The sequence below is a fragment of the Eretmochelys imbricata genome, chromosome 5 (genome assembly GCF_965152235.1).
Source record: "Eretmochelys imbricata isolate rEreImb1 chromosome 5, rEreImb1.hap1, whole genome shotgun sequence".
NCBI lineage: Eukaryota > Metazoa > Chordata > Testudines > Cheloniidae > Eretmochelys > Eretmochelys imbricata.
In genome coordinates this window covers 48,399,276-48,420,610 of record NC_135576.1, presented here as the reverse complement: position 1 = coordinate 48,420,610, position 21,335 = coordinate 48,399,276, and the positions used below count along the sequence as shown (strand labels likewise).

General features: G+C 37.9%; 1 protein-coding gene across 3 annotated transcripts in view; it reads right to left on the bottom strand.

Moving 5' to 3' along the window:
- Nucleotides 1-364: 364 nt before the first annotated feature.
- The window catches only part of GFM2 (GTP dependent ribosome recycling factor mitochondrial 2), a 32,006-nt gene continuing 11,035 nt past the window's right edge, over nucleotides 365-21,335 (bottom strand). Inside the window, exons 7-21 of one of the 3 annotated variants that reach the window (XM_077817057.1) lie at nucleotides 20,029-20,117; nucleotides 18,786-18,874; nucleotides 17,929-17,989; nucleotides 17,508-17,693; nucleotides 13,298-13,378; nucleotides 10,546-10,694; nucleotides 9,371-9,511; nucleotides 9,186-9,285; nucleotides 8,576-8,765; nucleotides 7,061-7,137; nucleotides 6,313-6,451; nucleotides 5,963-6,148; nucleotides 3,442-3,557; nucleotides 1,625-1,807; nucleotides 365-1,189 (exon numbers count right to left, since the gene is read on the bottom strand). In XM_077817057.1, the coding sequence (XP_077673183.1) occupies nucleotides 1,061-1,189; nucleotides 1,625-1,807; nucleotides 3,442-3,557; nucleotides 5,963-6,148; nucleotides 6,313-6,451; nucleotides 7,061-7,137; nucleotides 8,576-8,765; nucleotides 9,186-9,285; nucleotides 9,371-9,511; nucleotides 10,546-10,694; nucleotides 13,298-13,378; nucleotides 17,508-17,693; nucleotides 17,929-17,989; nucleotides 18,786-18,874; nucleotides 20,029-20,117 (1,916 nt within the window). In that variant the 3' untranslated portion in view covers nucleotides 365-1,060. Of the gene's footprint in view, nucleotides 1,190-1,624; nucleotides 1,808-2,311; nucleotides 3,558-5,962; nucleotides 6,172-6,312; nucleotides 6,452-7,060; nucleotides 7,138-8,575; nucleotides 8,766-9,185; nucleotides 9,286-9,370; nucleotides 9,512-10,545; nucleotides 10,695-13,297; nucleotides 13,379-17,507; nucleotides 17,694-17,928; nucleotides 17,990-18,785; nucleotides 18,875-20,028; nucleotides 20,118-21,335 lie in introns of those variants that run through there. The other 2 variants (XR_013346142.1, XM_077817058.1) reach the window with 2 other exon arrangements.

The following is a 21,335-nucleotide window of genomic DNA, read 5'->3' as shown; positions in this document are numbered from 1 at the left end:
GTTCTGATCCCTAGTGACCCAGAGCTGACTGGCTATAGGATATACATTACCGTAAACCATTCATTTACTCTTGAGGGTCATAGATTCATATAAGCTGGACTTTGCACTTATACATAATGCTAGCAGCAGAAACAATTCTTTCTTTAAATAAGCGTAGCATTATTGGGCACAGATCTTTTGTGGAAAGATCCTGCACTTAACCAACATTTCCCCCTTTCCACGAAAGGTTTTTGTCATATACAACATTCTTCACTCTATCTTTAACTAAATTTGTTTCAGTAATTAAACCATGATGCCCAAAACTACTATTTGCTATAGCCATGTTGGTCCCAGGATATTAGAGATACAAGGTGGGTGAGGCAATACTGTTTATTGGACCAACTTCTGTTAGCAAAAGACATAAGCTTTTAAGCTGACACAGGACTCACTCACCTTATATGCTACCTACCCTGTACCATACAACATTCTAACATTAAGGCAAGTAATTCTTGTTTGGACAGCTTAAATGACAATAGCAGCTTTCAGTGTTCAGTTGAAGCTAGACCAACAGAAGACGCTGACTAGCAGAGTGGCCAATAGTTAAGTTTACTTTTATATGTGAAATATTAAATGTTTTAAAAACAAGTTTTACTACATACTTTAGGTGAAACAGTTCTGACATGATTCAGTAAGTTGCATGTAGTGCTCACTTTCACAGAAAGAGCTGCACCATCATTTCTTGTAGGGGATTTGGAATGTTGTCTTCCAGTAAGGTATCAGCTCCAACTGTTAGGCATGTGAAGTGTAGTACACGGAATATGGTGGATATCAAAACAGTCAATTCTAGTGATCTCTGGTTTAACTCCCTTCATGCAAACAAGGCAATTCCAGGATTTCACAGCACTTTTTTCTTTGCCACTTACCACTGGACAGCCGTAACATGTTATTTTAAGACCGTTCTAACCCCACACACTTTACCCAACCCATTTTTCAGAAAGAGGATACTTGGCAAACAGTTCCCCTAACATTTTCTAGTGAGAATAAAGCAGGTCTTCGTTGTTCTCCCATGGAGTAAAAGTGGTCACACCAACCCACTCCTCTTCTGAAGCAGTGCGCTTTGCTCTTGAATGTTCATGGCTTGGTAACTGGCTAGTTCCAAAGTGAAAGTTGCTGAGCCTGATGTTAAAGAGCGCAGAACTGTTGAGTAACCCTAGACAAAAAACAAACTATATTTAAATGTAATTACTATAATCAAATAAATTTAGGGTTGGGTGGAGATAAAGAAAGCTTTCTGCCCTGATTTAATTTACTACAATGTGATTCAGCTGGGGAAAAGACTATCACAAGCATAATACAAAGTATACAGTAAACATTACCTTTTTAATAAGTGCACTATTTTTCACCCATATTCCCAATATTACAGAAACAAGTGTTGGTTCAGTACAACATAAACGATGAGACATTTTCTTTCATAGCTGTGTGAACCACACTGTATCCTCCCAAGATCTTAATCCAGACCTTCGGCAAAATTAGAAATATCAGTTCCTGACTTCATCATGTGAAAACAACTGCATATATCAAAAAGAATCAGAAGTGGGCAGGCACACTTTTTTGCTTTTCTTTCATCATTATCACCACCACATACCATCATTTCTGCTAGGGGAACAGCTGCAATCACTACTTTGTTCTCTTGACGAATTTGGATTTCCTGAATGCTGCCTCTTCTCTGCGCAAGGTCACCAAGCACTGCGCTGAGGAGATCTTCGCTCACTGTAATTTCCAGATTCATTAAGGGTTCCAGCAGTTGTTTACTGGCTTTCTTCAAAGCCTAAAATCAAAAAGAAATAAGTTACCCTTGGCTCCCTTTTAAAAATGCAATTCTTCTATGGTGTGGACTATATAATGAAACTAACTTCTGTCTCATAATCCCTACATCCCATAGGGTATGTTCCTACAGAGTGTATTAGATCAGAGAAAAAGGAAACTATGCTATACCGATAATTGTGTACACACACACACACACACACACACACACACCTCTCGCTTTCCCTACACATGAACCAGAGATGACAACAACAATTTATTACTAAGAGGCCTCCAGCCATGTCTCAGCCCCCAACAGCAGTAGAAAACTATATTATGCCAACACCAAGTGTTAAGGGAAAAAAAAGTATACAAACGTCAAGAATCCCGTGATTCAGCGAGAACAACAAAACATGGTGACGTGAAACAATGGCTATTGCAAGTTAATATGTTAAAAGAAATGAAGTAGCTGAAATTGAAGGCTTTAAAGCTTAAAAAAGCAAGATGTTGTGAATTAATGGTACAGTACCTCACTTTGGAATAAGGTAAGATTGACCCACAAGACGAAGGCTAAAAGGGACAAAAATATTTTCACAGGAAAAAATATAGGATATAGAGGAGCTTAGTAAACCCAAGACAGTGCCAACTTCACTCCACGCAACAAGCCATATTATATTGAATCTCCAATTCTTAACTAATTCAACCCGGATAACACCACACAAAATGGTAAGGATTGATGCCAAAAAGTTGAGTGAATATTCCCACAGTGCAATCTGCTCTAATCTGGGGGCTCCTGAAGGGGTGTTAAAGAGCTTATTTCATTCCAATCGATTACACAATTTTATTTGATACTCTAGGTATCTAAAATAGTTTGCAAAAAATACTACTAGTGCTGTAACCACAGGCAACCGGGTTATGCACTTCAATAGCTCACACCGAGTTTTAAGCACTAGAGCCAATTTTACCAAGAATGCATGACAAAGCCCATAGCAAAAAAGTTTCATTTTTCAGCTGACAGTAACTGTATATATCGCTACATACAAAGCTGGGAAGTGGTACATGCCACTAAAGAAGTGCACAAGATCAGTACAAATTCAGAACTGATTTTTTAGGATTAAGAAGAAAGATTCCAATAGGATGTGTGAATTAATAATATGCAGAGAAAGTAGAAGCTACAGGGAACACACTCCAAGAAACCTGATGGAAAGTAAAGACAAATAATGTGACACTACATAAGAAGTAACTGAGCGTATATCTTAAATCTATGCAAAATATAATGCAGATCACAAAAACTGCCAAGAGAACACAATGATAAAATCCAAGTATTCCTGAGGTAAACAGCCCTCCAGATGTAAAGAAAATTATGTTGATTTTCTAACATGAAAGACTAAAGACCTATCACGTACACCTGGAGGAGTTTAAATGTTTTGCTGGAAGCTACCTGGCTAGAGGTGACAATCAAAATTCTGAAGGACATCAAACAAGGGAAAAAGGAAGATTCAAGACATTCCTTATGTTGTGAGTGTTGTATATGTTTCTGAACAAGTAGTAAGGTGCACACATCTCTGCCATCTTCCTAAAGGCTGCATTTTTGTCTAATTCACAATCATATTTTCCCATGAAACTGCACTGTAGAATAGTCTTCTAGTTGCATTATACCTTTTGCATACAACGAGAAACACAAGCAGAAATCATAGTCAGGGAAGTTTCAGAGTGCATGGTCATGGAATACACAGTCACTGCTACATCCTGAACTGGGAATCCCAGGAGCGGTCCTAGACAAAGAACAAACAATGTGTTAGCATTACAATGTTTCATGTCATTTTTCACATTATCAAGTTATGGAAAAAGTATTTTGGGATTAACCTGAAGGGTCTGACATCCCCTCTGACCTACTCAGTAGACAAGCTATTTGTTTTATTTCTTGCTCTAACAATCATTTTATCATTGTCCAACTTTGCCAAAAGGGGCAGATAGGCAAATCATCATGTAGCCTTGTGGTTTATTATCCCTCTTGGTCAACAGCATAAGCAACATTTGCCAGAATTAGGTCTCTGATGTTCCCAGAGTATATTATAGAAACAAAAAAGTGGACCAAATTAATCTTACAAAAGAAAAGAAATAATTTTCAGAATAGACTTGACTGCTAAAGTGTCTTCATAAAGAGAGAGAACATTTAATTATGATTAAAGATGTAAGGACATTCATGTTAATCAAAAATAGATGTACCACCATAGCACTTTTTTAATAAATTGTTATAACAACTAAGGGCAGCTGTTGACTTTCTGATCCAAATGTAGATTTTAACCCTCCTGGAGTGAGGTCAGCCGTCTCCCTGGCACCATTTTCTCCCCTACCCAAATCCTGAAGAGCATTCTTAGCAAAACATGGATCTGTGTGGGGGAGTAGGCAGAGGCCCATACTGGGCAAGGACAGGACTTGGGGAAAACAAAACAACCCCACCCCACCGTCCAGCAGTCCCAAAAGGAGGTATTATGACCAGAGCACCTTTTCTGCAACTCCCATTTAAGTGAGAGGATGTATGCCTGAGGCAGACACACGTCAGGTAGGCCCTGTTAGTGGGGCTCTGAAACCAGCAGGTGCCTTATTTCATGCCAGGAGTGGGGAGCAAACCCTGCTCCTGTCAGAATATTATGAGGAAAACTCTACAATGTTTTCCATCTAGAGTTTTTCTCCCCTTACCACCACATCTTCCCATTGACTTTCCTATAGTAAAGAGCAATTTGGCCATGTTATTAACTTATATAGTGAGAGTATAGTTAATGTTTTGTGACGTCAAGAGATGGTTAGTAATAAAACTAAATACCAATAATCAATCAGTACAATGTGTCTGACGAGTCTGATGCTTTATCCATATTTGAACTTCAGATGAATATTATTTGCAGTTACTTACCGGGCAATGGGCTGGATTTGAATCAGTGACTCAGAGCTACATTAACCCTCTGTCATTTTCTCTGACTTTATGCTGTGCTCTCTTTGCATTATGACTGCTACACTCCTTTTTCCCCATTATTTCTTATTTTCCCTTCTGCCTCACACTGCCCTTCCACTCCATTTCCTGATCTGTGTTTTCCATGATGTCCTGAGCCAAGTATCTTAGCAGTCCAAAGAAACTTCACTGGAACCCCACACTTTGATGTGCTGGCCAAGGTGGTTTCAGAGACTGTGATTTCTGTTAACTTCACAGTGCATGTCAGAGAGATGGTGAGAAACACCAACCAGCATGTCAACACAGAATGAAGTTATAGAACAGCAGTTTAATGCCTTTTTTTAAAAAAAAAAAAAAAAAAGCCTATATTGTGCAGTTAGGTAAAGCTTTTTATTTTACACCTTCAGAGACTATAATATATTTGAACGCATGCAAAACAATTCAGATAATATGGCAAAAATATGGCATTTTCATGACTGCCTCCCACCCCACAGGTCAGTTCCATCACACCAGCATTGTTTATGGAATATCATAAGAATAATACACTTCTCATCATGTGGGATATGGAGTCAAATCAAAGTGGGGTTCAATATCGAGATACCCAAGAGGAAGAAAAAAAGTGGAGTTTTAAAAATATGCCGAATTTCCCCCCGAGTCAAGGGGCATTCAGCACATTCTGTGGAAGATGAAGGAATTCTGAAAATTTGCTTTTGTCCCTGTCATTTTAATAGTGCTACCATGATGCATTTTAGTTTTCTGGCTATGAAGAAGCCCTTCTTTCTAATAGCTAAGGCTACAATTATGTCATGGAAGTCTCGCAAACCGTGCCTTCCAGAGACCTCTGGAACATTTTCCACTTCAGCCCTGGGGCAGTGGGGCTAGAGCGGTCAGCTGGTAACCCCCATGCAGCTCCCAGCCACTGCAGGTGGCATGGGGACTCCAGAGATCCCAGCCACCACTAGGTGCAGGGGTGGGAAGAACGCAGAGTCCGAGCAGCTGTGGGCACTGGATCCTCTTCCTTTCCCATTCTGTCAGGGATATTTTTAGTCAAAGTCATGGACAGGTCATGGGCTTCTGTAAATTTTTGATTACTGCCCATGACCTGTCCATGACTTACTAAAAGTATCCATGACAAAACCTTAGCCTTACTAATAGCACTCGGACCATGTAATTTCTAATGTGAAATTTTATTCAAATACCTACAAAAATTTGTCATAATGGTTTCTTTACCTTGAAGATATGAACTGTTAATTCCATTTTCTATAGCTTCTTGAATGTCTTTCTGAAGTGGTTCCATGAAATTGTCAGCATATTCAATGACTGGTGTTACTGATGATCTCTCTCCTACCCATGGTCTTACTCCCAGCTGGGTGGTCACCAAGTGCCGTTTATCTCCTATCGTTCTGTCCAACGTATCTATGGTAAAATGAAGGACATATCTGAGAAACAGTTAATATGCTCCACACATCATCTAAAAGTTAATGTTAACTAGTCACGTCATTAGAAGACCATTTAAAAATGAGTAAGTAAACAAGTTGCAAGGACAGAAAACTAATATTCTCTGTATTCTTTCATTTTACCTGTGGCTTGGACCGAGTTTAGGATGGTTTCTCTATATGCTATCTGAAGGGGTCCTAGATAGGTCTCAATGCCATATTCCCGTTTGATTCGGTCATGAATAATCTCAATGTGCAGCTCTCCCATGCCACAGAGAACAGTCTAGATAAAGAAGTGAATCAAATAAAAAAAGTGAGAGAAAAAGTAAATATTCACACGCATGCTTATATGCGGACACAGATGGGAACCTTTAGGATGCACTATTTACACTAGGAATTCGCTTATATGTACTGTCCTGTTCACATTTTAAGAAAGTTTTAAAAATTGCATAAAAAGCCCAGATATTACAAGTAAGACCAAGAAAACTTTAGGAAGTATTGTTTTGGGTGATACCTAAGTGTAAAAAAACACTTAAGTTGAGATGGTAATTGTTGCTGATGCTACTACAATAAAGGCCATCCTATATTAGTTTTGAAATGTAAAGACCGTTTGAACTTGCTTTTAGAGTTTAGAAAAAAAGAGAATTGATAAGAAATATGCTATTTACAGAGCATAAATAAAGAAGGTGATCTTACAATCTCTCTTCCTCCATGGGTCATGTTTATAGGATTTCATTTTAATCTGATCAGATACACAATACTTATTGCATTTATAATGTGAACACCATTTATAGTGCCTTTCACCGAAGGATCTCAGAACTCTAAAATAACTGCTTATAACTATAGGAATTAGGGAACTAAGTTTAAGTCAGCAATGTATCGACAATCTTACTTGTCCAGTGTCAGGATCTATCTTCACTTTCAAACTTGGATCTTCACGCTGAAGGCAGTTCAATGCATTATCCAAGTCTGTGTATAAACAACAAATATTGCTATATATAAAAATATATTAGTAACTTGTAACTAGCTATGAGTAGCTATCTGAAGTGTTCACCCATAAGATCAGATTCTATCCTCAGTGGTATTGTAGAGTCATACAAGAAAAGTATGACAAAGTATAACCTTGTCATGGCAGCCTTTACAAGAAAAGTATAGAACTATAGTTTGCCTCATTTCAAAGTAATGGGTTCTTGAGTTAACAAGGTGTAATAAAGTAACTGGTATACAAGTTTTAAAAAAATGCCTCATCAGAGTAATATTTGGCACTTCTATAGCTCCTCAGAGAATCTGAAAGCACTTTACCAAGAGGGGTAAATATCCCCATTTTACAGATGGGGACACTGACACACAAAAATTAAATGATTTGCCTCCGATTTCAATGTGAGTCAGCTGTGGAGTTCAAAATACAAACTAGATCTCCTGACTCCCCATCCTCTGCTCTAATTACTAGAAGACAGCAACTCCAAAAATAAAGTAATAAGCTAATAGTTTTGACTCGTTTATGCACTTTGTAGGTTTTTTCCAAAGATTGTAATCAAAGGATCAATACCCAGGCAATCCACTCAATCATTCTGCACCCCTTCCCTCCAATTCCACTAGAATCCAGGAGACCAGATGGACATGCTAGAAGTCCTGATAGTCAACAAATCTAGGCTCTGTTGGGCTAAGGAGAGAGAAAAGAGGGTTTCCAGAATCAAAGATCCAAAGTTGCCCATCAGGTTCTCAGAAAGATGTTTATGAAAGAGGCAGTGTTCTGTGGGTGAATTTGCAAAAAGAAAAGGAGTACTTGCGGCACCTTAGAGACTAACCAATTTATTTGAGCATAAGCTTTCGTGAGCTACAGCTCACTTCACTGGATGCATCCTAAGGTGCCACAAGTACTCCTTTTCTTTTTGCGAATACAGACTAACATGGCTGTTACTCTGAAACCTGTGGGTGAATTGTGATAAGTGACTTCCAGACTCCTGATCAGTGGAGATAAAGGCCATAGAGGGTGGTGGATAGTGCTGACTGGAGAAAGTACCTAGACTTGGAAATGTACTTTCATTCAAACACATTGCACACAATACAATATCCTGCTCTCTCAGCAAGAGGCTGCAAACCTCAAAGCTAACTGTGCAAGTGGAAATGGATGTAGGAAGACAAAAGTGCAGCTCTCCCACCTTCCAAAATGAGGTAAGAACCAATCATCTAATCTTTAGGGTTGACCAAAAAAAATCATGAAAAGAATAGTAGCAAATCACACACAAATTATAAAATTTAGCACTTATGCAAAATCATTAAGGGTCTCATTGTGTTACTGATCCATGCATGCAATTCAATTACATCACATCAACTGTATGCACATGCACATATCAAGGGTCTGGTATAGTATAACTCTAAAACTGCTTTAGCAGCTGTGTTGTACCTGGCTGTTTGGACATCGAAGGTGGTTCTATTGTACAAAAGAAGACTGGCTCGGGGATCTCTACGCCAGCTAAGAAAAGGCTCTCTACTTCACTGTTACCGCCAGGCTTTCTCCCAACCTCTCTTCCAGCTCGACGGGCTGCAGCCACAGCAGACGCCTTTGATGAAACAATGGTGTCTCCAGTGGCACTCTAAAGTACGCCAAACGTCAAATGACATCAGGTTGTTTGCAAAGAATTGTTTTTTAACGCTCTTCATGATAAAAACTAAGTAATTACTGTAGGTTCTCTTTGGATAATTAAATTAAAACCAGATTCAGAAGGACATCAGAAGCTCTAACTACATAGCTGTCTGTTCAGCACCAGCTGAGTTTTTAGTAGTTCTTGTATGCCAAAGCGACTGTATTTTTAAAAGACACAACATATACAGAAAACAGAGGAAATAGATCAACTACATTTATAAAAAAAAATAACTGAAATACAGTGAATTTAAATAGAACATTAAAAGCTAAAAATATTTGAAACTAAAAGAAAACGTGATCTTGTATCTCATATTTATGTGGTGAGTAGCTTTTCAAATAAAACTCTTGAGAATCAAATGTCTTCCTTTACCTGTTTCAGCCCAACAGTAAGGGCAATATTGCCAGCCATTAGTGAAGGTATTTCTATTTGCTGGTCAGCAAAAGGCAGCAGAAGGCGACTCATTCTCTCTCTGCAAATGAATTACTCATGTTATCTACTACTCAAATACAAATGCCAATGCTTTAATGAACATCTCTCATCTCACTCCTACTCACGTGCAATTTTTGTTGATGTTATATACAGCTGATTGAGGTTTCATTGTGCCTGAGTAAATGCGTATAAAAACTAATGGCCCACGTTGTTTATCATGAAGAACTTTAAATGCCAGGGCACACAAGTCATCTTTGTACCATGGCCTGTAAAACATAACCAATGAATCAGAAGAGCAACCTCATACAACTCATTAACAAAAAACAACCTAGTTCCAGTTTTAGCTACATTTCCACTCATTTACAATACCTATTTGTAACTATTAATTCAGAGGCAGATTTTTTTTTTATTTTTACAGCATATAAATTTACACAATTAGGATTACTCTAGGTAGTCCCCCAACAGTAAAAATAGCTGTGCTGAAATATGATGTAAATCAGTGGATATTAGAGATGTCCCCTACTGGGCTTTGCAGGAGTATGGTGAACGTTAGATACTTTTTTGAGGTGAAATTAAGAACAGAAGGTGGCTCATGCAAGGCCCTTTGTGCTCTGCAGGAAGGTCATCTTGGAGTACCTGAGGCTACTTCAGAACCGTGCCTAGTCAATGATTGCTCCTATTAACAACCAGAATGCACCAGTTCAAAAGCATCAAACCTGGAAGACCATGAAATAATAATTCACATGTATGGCTTTTAAATTAAGCTTTGAAATAGGAGCAGTTCACTCAGACAAATCAGTTAAGGAACGGGCTTACCTACTTCTCTTCCCCACCCCCCTTTTTTATGGTTAAACTATGAGTAACAGCAATTAGAGAACTAAATAGGGAAAAGACCTAGCTTTTATTTTCAGCTTCATTGCTAACACACTGCATAACCTTGGCAAGTCACCTATAAAATGGAGAAATAATATTCACCCACCTTTGTAAAACGCCTGGATCTACAGATGAAAGGTGGTTTACAGCTATAAATTATGATTAAACAACAAGTTTTGCAGTCAAAAAATATACACAGATGCTTTGGATAGTACTGACCAAGTAGCTTCAGTACTCAAGTATATTTTTATGACTGTTATACCTGGTGTAAAACAGCATTCCTACTGGATAAAAAAACCCCTCAATACTTCAAAAAAATATAACCCGATTTTGGAAATCACAAACAATTCTACATTTTCTCCTTTAATTTTACCAATTCATTTTCCCAAACAGTTGTTAAATCACTTTATCTTCTCATTACACTTACAGAAAGTCATAGGAACGCTCATTAGGTGCAGGTAAGTACATAGTAATGGCATCCAGTAAAGGCTGTACTCCTTTATTCTTCAATGCGCTTCCACAGAACACAGGTACTGCTTTCTGTGCCAGTGTTACTCTACGTACAGCAGACTGTAACTGCAGAAGGAGAAAGGAGTATTTTCAATTCATGTATTTATGACTTAGCCTTTAAAAAAAAAAAAAGAAAAGAATACAGAGAAGTAGCGAGGAAAATTAAGGCACAATTCCAGAAACCCTCCACACATGGGCCTTCCACTGATTTGAATGGGAGTTTTTCCTCACAGAACCACACCTATAATTTGTAGTAACTGTAGATTACAAATTAGGTGGTTTCTGGGTGCACAAAAATCATGATTTTTAAAAATCCTGTTTAAAATTTAAACAATTTCTTAATTTAAATCAGATTTCTTTTATTTATATGTTGCTAGTTCTTTATTATATTTCCATTTTGTAGTCTTAAATTACTGAAGTGGATGTGTTCTGCTGGTTTTTCTTTCTTTAGTTTGATTTTTTTTCTGAGAAATTTCATAGTAAAAGTGCTCATCTACCCTGAATAAAACAAGTCCAAGGCCATTATTACAGCCTTACGGTGAGACCACCACACACTCAAACACAAAATTGACATGCAAATAGCCCAATACTGTATTTGCCAACAAAAATAAATGAGATCATGACTTTCACAAGTGAAGAAAGTGAAAGTGGACATGCTTCAGACAGGCTATACTCCTTTCATCAGGGTTTGCGTCTGCATCAAATGGGACTTGTGCTCCTGAGTCACTTAGGGTACGACTACCAGGGCGGGTGGGGGGAGGGAAGTGGGAGCGGGAAATCCATGGCAGCGTGTCTCAGAGTCTGAATCAACTGACGCAGGCTTGCGAGGTTCGTCCTATGGATCTAAAGATACCCATGTGTAGACATTCAGGCTTGGAGCCCAGGCTCTAGCCTAAGCATCTACACACCTTTTTTTTACCCCCATAGGGCTCTGAGTTGACCTGGGCTCTGTGACTTGCTGCCGTGAGTCTTTTTTTCCTGTATAGACATACTGTTAGGTTCTTTTGAAAACCTTACCCGTAGATGCCTAAATATGAACTTAGGAGTCTAACTTGAGATTCCTGTTTTTGAAAATTTTGATATGTTTGTACAAAATAAGTTCACAATTACTTAGTGAAAATCTAAATAACCTTTCAGTGTGAACAATGAAGCAATCTGTTTTGAAGTGAAATATTTTTGGGGAGAATTTTTTTTTTCAAATACAATTTTAGTTCCTGATGCTGCAAACACTTATGTACATGGGTAACTCTAAGCACATGAGAAGTCCTACTGAAGTCAATGGGGCTATTTGCATGAGCAAAGTTGTGTACCTAGTTCACTGTTACAGCGTCAGGGCCTTGATTTTCAATATTTTGCTTTTTTGCCTATAGCAGTTTTATAAGCCTCAGTAAAATATTCTGCAGTGGCTTAAAAAAAAAATCCACAGACTTTATAATGTAGTTCATTATTAATTCTAATCTAAAGTTGCAATAGCACAAATTTTACAATTAGCTTTATTTTATTTTTACTACAAAGCCTCCAACTGATTTATATCCCTGATATTAAAATAAAAAATAAAAATAAAATGATCTTGATTTAAAATTGCTCCACCCTGGCTCGTTTTGATTTTAACAGTTAACCTTTCTGTTGGAACATACAAGTGACAATACTGTGCCCCACATTTTAATTGCATTCCTTACATTTTAAAGGGGACTGCAGGTCTATATTTGATCTCAGGAAGGTTAGAAAGTATTTCAAACTACTTTAAATACAGTTGTACAAAACTCACATCAAGGTAACAAAATTGTTCAAAAACAATAGCCTCCTCCAAGAGCCTGATCCAAAGCCCACTGGAGTCTTTCCTCTGACTCCAACGGGCTATGGATGTTTAGGTGCTGCAACAGACAAGAGCCCCTGGGCCCCAGACCCCATGACTTCAGAACAACAACAAAAGTCACATAAGGCAAGGACCATCTTTTTGTTGTGTATTTGTAAAGCATCTAGCCCAACGAGGGCCCCATAGGCACACTAAGGTGGTGGTAATAATAAATGTCAATAAGGCGGTCACTATTTCCCCCCATCCCCTATAAGAGGAAAGTCAATCAAGGGACTCTGTCTCAGACATCCATCCTGGGATGTTTGAACATCCCATCAATTCACACCAACCAGATTCTGCTCTCAATTACACTGGTGTAAATCCAGACCTGCTCAAAGTGGAAACTGGCCCGCTGCATAGGATGTTCTATTTTCCCTTCCTTAGCCTCTTCCTCCAATATCCAGGTAACTTTAAACGAAAATCACCCATGATCAAATTAACTTATTTTTATTAATTGTGTCCAACATGTTTGAGAATCAGATTCAATAGCAATATCAGATGAAATCCTTACATTATACAGTTTGAGTATAATACTGCTTGTTAAATTCACAGCACCTTAATCACCATCTAAACTGGCTTAATGCTTTAGTACCAAAAAAAAAAGGAAAAACTTCTTCACATGATCTACAGCTGGCTATGGTAGCTTTTGTCTGAAATTTAAACGTTTATTTATTTATTTATTTTAGCACTGGTCAACACAGAATGCATGCTTGCCACATCACACTTAATCCACATGCACAACAGAAAAAAAATATAATTAGAATGACAACTAGTAAAAACATACAGACATAGTAACTGGATGGTAAAAATGTACCTTATCAGCTGGTAGTAAGTCAAAATTTTCACTAAAATCTCCTAGAACCAACTCAGCAAATTCATCATCCAGATCTGCAACCTGCAAGAGAGAATATTTCTGCATTATCAGTAACTATACTATTCCACAGTTGGCCCAGCAATACTACCTATCTGAGCCAGAAAACTAATGCAGAATGAAGCTTTTGCAAACATTGGAGATCATGGATTCAGAGTCTTGCAAACATAATTTACATTTATCACAATAAAATTGAAAAATTGACAAGATTAGCTAACAACATTGATGGAATATGAATTATTGAGATGCTGAATTTTGAATAAAAGCGGTTTTATTTTAGAAAATTTCAATTTTGAATACATTGTTAAAATGAATGTTTCCCTCTTATGTTACTGAATCTGTTAGTTTATAACAATAGATACTTTAGTATGCTACCAAATAAAAAAAGTAGACTGAAGCAATCTGCTGTGTTATGAGGAAAGAAAACTTTGAAATAATAAATGAACATTACATGCTAAAATGTCCAACTTGCTAATATCAGGGGGTAGCCATGTTCGTCTGTATCCACAAAAACAACAAGGAGTCTGGTGGCACCTTAAAGACTAACAGATTTATTTGGGCATAAGCTTTCGTGGGTAAAAAAAAACAAAACAAAACACTCTTTCAGATGCATGGAGTGAAAATTACAGATTCAGGCATTACATACTGACACGTGAAGAGAAGGAAGTTACCTCACAAGTGGAGAACCAGTGTTGACAGGGCCAATTTGATCAGGGTGAATGTAGTCCACTCCCAATAATTGATGAAACTTGCTAATATGCACTCTCTACCTAGCCCAACTGCTTTTTCAGACCCTTTTAGGTACTTTAGACTGCTATCTTGGATTTTGGGGGACTGTCTGGAGAGTGAATCCACAACGAGAAAAATCAGAGCCTCTGGGGTAATGGTTCTTCAAGAAGTGAGAACTGCAGGCTGACAAAGTTGCTGGACAATGTATTAGACCGACAGATAATGCACGTCCATCATCTCTCAGACTGAAAGATTTCAGCCAACAGTGACAGCTGTGAAGGGCTCAATTAGAATAAATGCTTCACAGCTGTAAAGGATTATGCTCCCTCTTATGACTAACAGAGCCACTGATCAGCTAAAAATGAAAAAAAAAAATATATATATATATATATAGGGAAAACAGATAATCAGCTAAAACATGAAAAGTAATAAATTTACTTCATTAACTAAATGAAAGGAAAATGCTACAAATTTTCCCCACAAGATTTGTATTCCAACTATTACATTTTAGATCAGCATTAAGTGGACAGCTCTCACACAAAGTTATTCAATCAAACAACATTACTGGTCCATCAGATCTTATATCCAGCTTCTGCAAAGGACCAGTAAACACTCTGCCCTTATATAGTGCTTTTTATTAATTATTCCAATGTAAATCCCTTTGACAAATGGTGAAGCACTATCGCCCCCATTTTACAACTGGAGAATTTGAGGAACTAGGTGGTTAAATGATCCTCCTAATGTGACTTTGCGAGGAACATAAAACAGATCTCCCAACTCTCAGACTGATACTCCGATCATTTCATCGCCATCTCCCATAGCTGATGTTTTAGAAGAATTTGAAAATCCTCAATCATCTACTTAGCCAGTTGTGCAGTGCTACAAATGCGTGGGTGGAGGGCTGTTCCTTGACCACTACAGTAAGTCAGATTATACCACAATTTTAACTTGCATAACTACAAATATTAGAAATTATAAAACTATCCATTAGTTTCCTTATTCTCCAATCAACATTACTCTTGTAAATATCAGAGCTAACAGCATGCACTAAATCCCTGTATTTTGAGAGAAAAAACCGCAATGAAATGCAGCAAAATCATTCAGATATGGCTAACCCCTCTATTACAATTTATGAGTTTATTCCAAAGTGTGAGACATTAGAATTATAGCAAAGGAAAAAGACGCGCTGAACAGACAACTCAAAGACGATGCCCTGTTTAAAATGCCATAGAATTTAAGGCCAGAAGGAACCACTGTGATACTGTATTCATTCTCTGGGCCCAAAAAAATAGCAACCTAAACTGATCCAACTGTACCACCTGTATGTTTCAAGATTTTTATACAGAAATAGATGGAGTTTATATCTTGTCTTCATAACACAGTAGTGCTGAAAAGATTCCAAAAGTTGCAATCTGCAAAAGGGAAGGATAGCTAACACAAAGAACTGGGAGTTAGGAAATATTGGTTCTTCTAGTCTCAGCTCTGCCATGGACTTCCTGCATGAGCTTGGCCAAGTTATTTAATCTCTCTGTACTTTAGTTTTGTCATCCCTATGTTGTCACATAGGTGTTGCGAGACTAAAGGGCCCAATTCTGCTTACACTCAAGTCAGTGGCAGTTTCGTCTGACTTTGGTCAGAGTAGGTTTGGGCCCTAATTTATTAATATTCATGAAGTGCCTTGAGATCTTTTGATGGAAGGAAAGCAGTGTAGATATATAGAGTAGGGCTGTCAAGCAATTAAAAAAATTAATCGCGATTAATTGCACTGTTAAACAATAACAGAATACCATTAATTTAAATATTTTTGGATGTTTTCCACATTTTCAAATATACTGATTTCAATTACAACACAGAATACAAAGTGTACAGTGCTCATTTTCTATTTATTTTTGATTACAAGTATTTGCACTGTAAAAAAAAATATATATAGTATTTCTCAATTCACCTAATACAAGTACTGTAGTACAATCTCTTCATCATGAAAGTTGAACTTACAAATGTAGAATTATGTACAAAAAAACTGTATTCAAAAATAAAACACTAAAATTTGAGAGCCTGCAAGTCCACTCAGCCTTTCTTCTTGTTCAGCCAATCGCTCAGACAAACAAGTTTGTTTACATTTGCAGGAGATAATGCTACCTGTTTGTTGCTTATAATATCACTTGAAAGTGAGAACAGGCATTCTCATGGCACTGTTGTAGGCAGTGTCGCAAGATATTTATGTGCCAGATGTGCTAAAGATTCATATGTCCCTTCATGCTTCAGCCACCATTCTAGGGGACATGCGTCCATGTTGATGATGGGTTCTGCTCGATAACAATCCAAAGCAGTGTGGATCAACGCATGTTCATTTTCACTATCCGAGTCAGATGCTACCAGGACAAGGTTGACTTTCTTTTTTGGTGGTTTGGGTTCTGTTGTTTCCGTATCAGAGTGTTGCTCTTTTAAGACTTGTGAAAGCATGCGCCACACCCTGTCCCAATCAGATTTTGGAAGGCACTTCAGATTGTTAAATCTTGGGTTGAGTGCTGTAGCTATCTTTAGAAATCTCACATTGGTATCTTCTTTGCGTTTTGCCAAATCTGCTGTGAAAGTGTTCTTAAAATGAACAACATGTGCCGGGTCATCATCCAAGACTGCTATAACATGAAATATATGGCAGAATGCAGGTAAAACAGAGCCGGGGACATACAATTCTCCCCCAAGGAGTTCAGTCAGAAATTTAATCAACACATTATTTTAATGAGCGTCATCAGCATGGAAGCATGTCCTCTGGAATGGTGGCTGAAACATGAAGTGGCATACGAATGTTTAGCATATCTGGCATGTAAATACCTTGCAATGCCGGCTACAAAAGTGCCATGCAAATGTCTGTTCTCACTTTCTGGTGACATTGTAAATAAGAAAAGGACAGCATTATCTCCTGTAAATGTAAACAAATTTGTTTCTCTTAGTGATTGTCAGAACAAGAAGTAGGACTGAGTGGCCCTGTAGGCTCTGAAATTTTACATTGTTTTGTTTTTGAGTGCAGTTATGTAACCAAACAAAAAAAATAAATCTACATTTCATGACAAAGATTGCACTACAGGTACTTGTATGAGGTGAATTGAAAAATACTAATTTCTTTTGTTTATAATTTTACAGTGCAAATATTTAGAATGAAAAATATGCGCTTTATTTCAATTACAACACAGAATACAACGTGAAAATGTAGAAAAACATCCAAAATATTTAATAAATTTCAATTGGTATTCTATTATTTAACAGTGCGATTAAAACTATGATTAATCGCGATTTTTTAATCACAATTAATTTTTGAGTTAATCACGTGAGTTCACTGCGATTAATCGATAGCCCTAATAAAAATATATTAATTTAAAAAATACTGTGTAAGTACTTTACATATTTACTTTAGAAACTTTACTTGTTCTATTAAGGCATTTCTTGCATCGTTGACATCCTTTAACAATTCAGGATCTTCAGTTTCTGTCAGGGGTTTTTGCTCAAAAACTTTTCCATCATCCAGACTAGAAGCAGGGTTCCAAATAATTTGTTCCTTGGTCACTACATCAACCAGTCCCTTGAAGGTCTTGGCCTCACCAATTGGCAACTGTAAAGAGAAAGGAAAATTACACAATTAGGAAACACTAGCATGAATGCAAAACCTACCTGTCACATGCAGATTTGTTCAACAGTAAAATTATTAACACTGCAAATAATGAGCATTGCATTTTGTTATTTATATGCTATTTCCATTGTGTGAATGTATTTAACACTATTTGTTGGTTGTTTATAACAATAAAAATAAAGTTAAAAAATAATTAACATTAAATTTCTTAGTTTACCTGTAAAAGCAAAGGTTTTGTCTTCAACTTTTGCTTGATACTGTCAACAGCATAAGTAAAACTATATTAAAAAAAAATAACAGAAGTTAAAAAGAAGAGTTAGCCAACTTTAATGCTATACATTAGTTTATCCATTGGTTTAATATTTCTTATTTATTGCTAAACTAGTTTCACAATCAAAAAAAAATATCTTTTGAATAAGATTTAGCATTATAATTTTTTGCTGGCCACACCCACTGTGATATTTTCAACTCTATTTCATAAAATGTTCCGCTTCATTATAATTAAGGCTACGATTAGGTCACAGAGGTCATGGAATCCATGACTTCCACTGACCTCCGTGATATTTTCTGCCCCAGGGCTGGAGCTCCCAGCCCCTGCCCTGGTTGGGAGACCGGAGCTGCCCAGCTGTGGCAAAGGGTGGGGCGGACTCCCTGCAGCTGCCCAGCCATGACGGGACCCCACAGCTGTCTAGCCAACAGGCAGCGGGGACTCCCGGAGGGATCCTACAGCTGCCCAGCCTCTGTTGGGTGCCTGGCGGACCCTGCGGCTGCCCAGCCGTGGCAAGGGGTCCCCATTGCAGGCCAACCTTGCAGGCAGGAGGACCCTAGAGCTCCCATACACCGCAGCAGTGGGTGCAGAACCCGCCTACTCCTTTTGTCAGGGCTATTTTTAGTGAAAGTCAGAGATAGAACTCTGTGATTGTTTATTGCCTGTGACCTGTCCATGACTTCCACTAAAAATATCCGTGACCAAAAAACATAGCCTTAATTATAATTAGAAATATTCTCTCAAGCCAGCCCCCTGTAGTGTGCTTATCGTTTATAAATAAATAAATAAAACTGTGGTCTTCATACCTTGCCCCATTTTTGTCCATCTTATTTAAAAAACAAATTCGTGGTATATGATGCTTGTCTGCCTGTCGCCATACTGTTAGAGTCTGTGCCTAAAGAAAAATGACAGAAAACATCAAAATGCTTGCCTTGATGGCCGAATGGCAGCTCACTGATTTACGAGACCCAGATTAATTTTCTCATCTTGAGCTCTTGCTCCCTTGCTGCAAGGGCAGTGAGATCAGCATATGCAGGGGAAGGGACCGCTCAGCCACTACTCCTTGACCTGTTAAACTGCAGCGTTGATAGGCTCCAAAATGAGCTTTGTCCCATCCAGTCTTCTCAAAGGTGGAAGGAATGACTGTGCCCCGGGTTGGGGCCTCAAGGACGCCAGGGATAAAATGAGGGGAAAATAGAAGCAATCTAAGTGATGTGGGGGATTCCATAAGGAATAAAAACCTAATACGTATGCACACCATAAATATTATTGCTAACATGTCAAAGTGCATGCAAAGTAAACACTTGTATAGCTATGGATAGGCCACCGATTTTTACTGCAATTGGGTTGGCATAACATCAGCAGCAATCAATACAACCTGCACATTGCTGGGCATTTCTAATTTTTTTTATTAAAGCAAATTAAATCTGGTATATTAGAAATAGTTCAAATATTGAAGTCTAGTCACTTAACACATGGGGGAAGTTAATACAAGTGTTCCATGTATTAGTTGATGATTAGAACCCTTAAGCTCTATTTTTGTTGTTGGTAATCAAAAGCGTCTCTCCAACATGGCAGCACATACTGTGCCACAAAGGAAACTCAAATAATGGGCTGTCCCCAAGACTTCTGTACTCTGATCTGATGGTCATACTAGACACTCCAAGCAGGACCTGGAGAACCTTCAAGGAGAAACAGCATTCTAGCTGAGAATTAAAGTAATTCTCTACAATTAAATTTGATGTGAGAAATGAACAGCTACTTATTTCTTCCCACAGATGAAGCTAGCCCAAAACATCTTAAAGATCTCAATCTCTGTATCTGTTACAAAAGACCAATGGTGAAAACACTTATTTGTGCCCTGTCATCAGGAACAAGCACATGAAATCAGATCTCAAAATTAGGTCGGCTGTCTGAAACTAAACTTTGACTGACTGAAACCATCAGAGCAAAAACCGCATTCACACTGAACAGGGTCCCAGAAGAAGCTACTTGAGCCTATTTTAAGTCATTACATGTTGCAAAATCTTCACTGCGAGTAATTTTTACCTCCACTCCAGCTGAAGCATCAAATACAGCCACTGCCCCATCCAACACTCTCAGGGAACGTTCAACTTCCACTGTAAAGTCCACATGACCTAAATGATTTACATTACGCAATGTCATAATTCAAACAGGTAAAAAGTAATAAGATAGATAACACATTTGTCACCATGTTAGAATGGCAACACTTTTTTAAGTTTATAAAAATGCTCACATCCAGTGTTATGGGCTCTCATATACTCATTACAGAATCATAGAAATATAGGGCTGCAAAGGACCTTGAGAGTCCAGCCCCCATGCTGAGGTAGGACAAGTATTCCTAGGCCACCCCAGACAGGTGTTTTTCTAAACTGTTCTTAAAAACCTCCAGTGATGGGGATTCCATAACCTCCCATGGTAACCTATTTCAGTATTTACCTATGTTATAGTTAGAAAATTTCCCCTAACATCTAATCTAAATCTCCCTTGCTGCAGATTAAGCATATAATTTATTGGCCTACCATCATGGAAAACAATTGATCACCATCCTCATTGTAACAGCCCTTTACATATTTGAAGAACGTTATCAGGTGCTCCCTCAGTCTTCTTTTCTCAATACTAATCACACCCAGTATTTATTACCTTTCCTCGTAAATCAGGTTTTCTGAACCTTATATCATTTTTGTAGCTCTCCTATGTGCTCTCTCCAATTTGTCCACATCTTTTTTTAAATTGTGGCAACCAGAACTGGACACAGTATTCCAGCTAAGGCCTCACCAGTGCCAAGCAGAGCAAGTAAATTACCTCCAGTCTAACATATGGCATTCCTGTTAATTCACCCCAGAATATTAGTCTTTTCCGCAACTGTCACATTATTGCCTTATATTCAATTTGTGATCCACCCAGATCCTTTTCAGCAGTTCTACTGCCTTACAAGTTATTTCCCGTTTTGTGCTGTACATTTGAGTTTTTCCTTCATATGCGTAGTACTTCGTACTTATCTTACTTGAATTTCATCTTGCTGATTTCAGATCAATTCAGCTTCAGCTTGTCAAGGTTGTTTTGAATTCTAATCCTGTCCTCTAATGTGCTTGCAATGCCTCCCAGCTTGGTATGATCCACAAATTTTATAAGAACACTCTCGATTCCATTATCCAAGTCATTAATGAAAATACTGAACAGTATCAGATGCAGGACTAACCCATGCAAGACTCACTAGATATGTCCTCACAGCAAACCACTGATAACTATTTCGAGTTATGCACCCCTCTTTATAATAATTTCATCTAGACCACATTTTCCTAGTTTGCTTAGGAGACTCATGTAGGACTGTA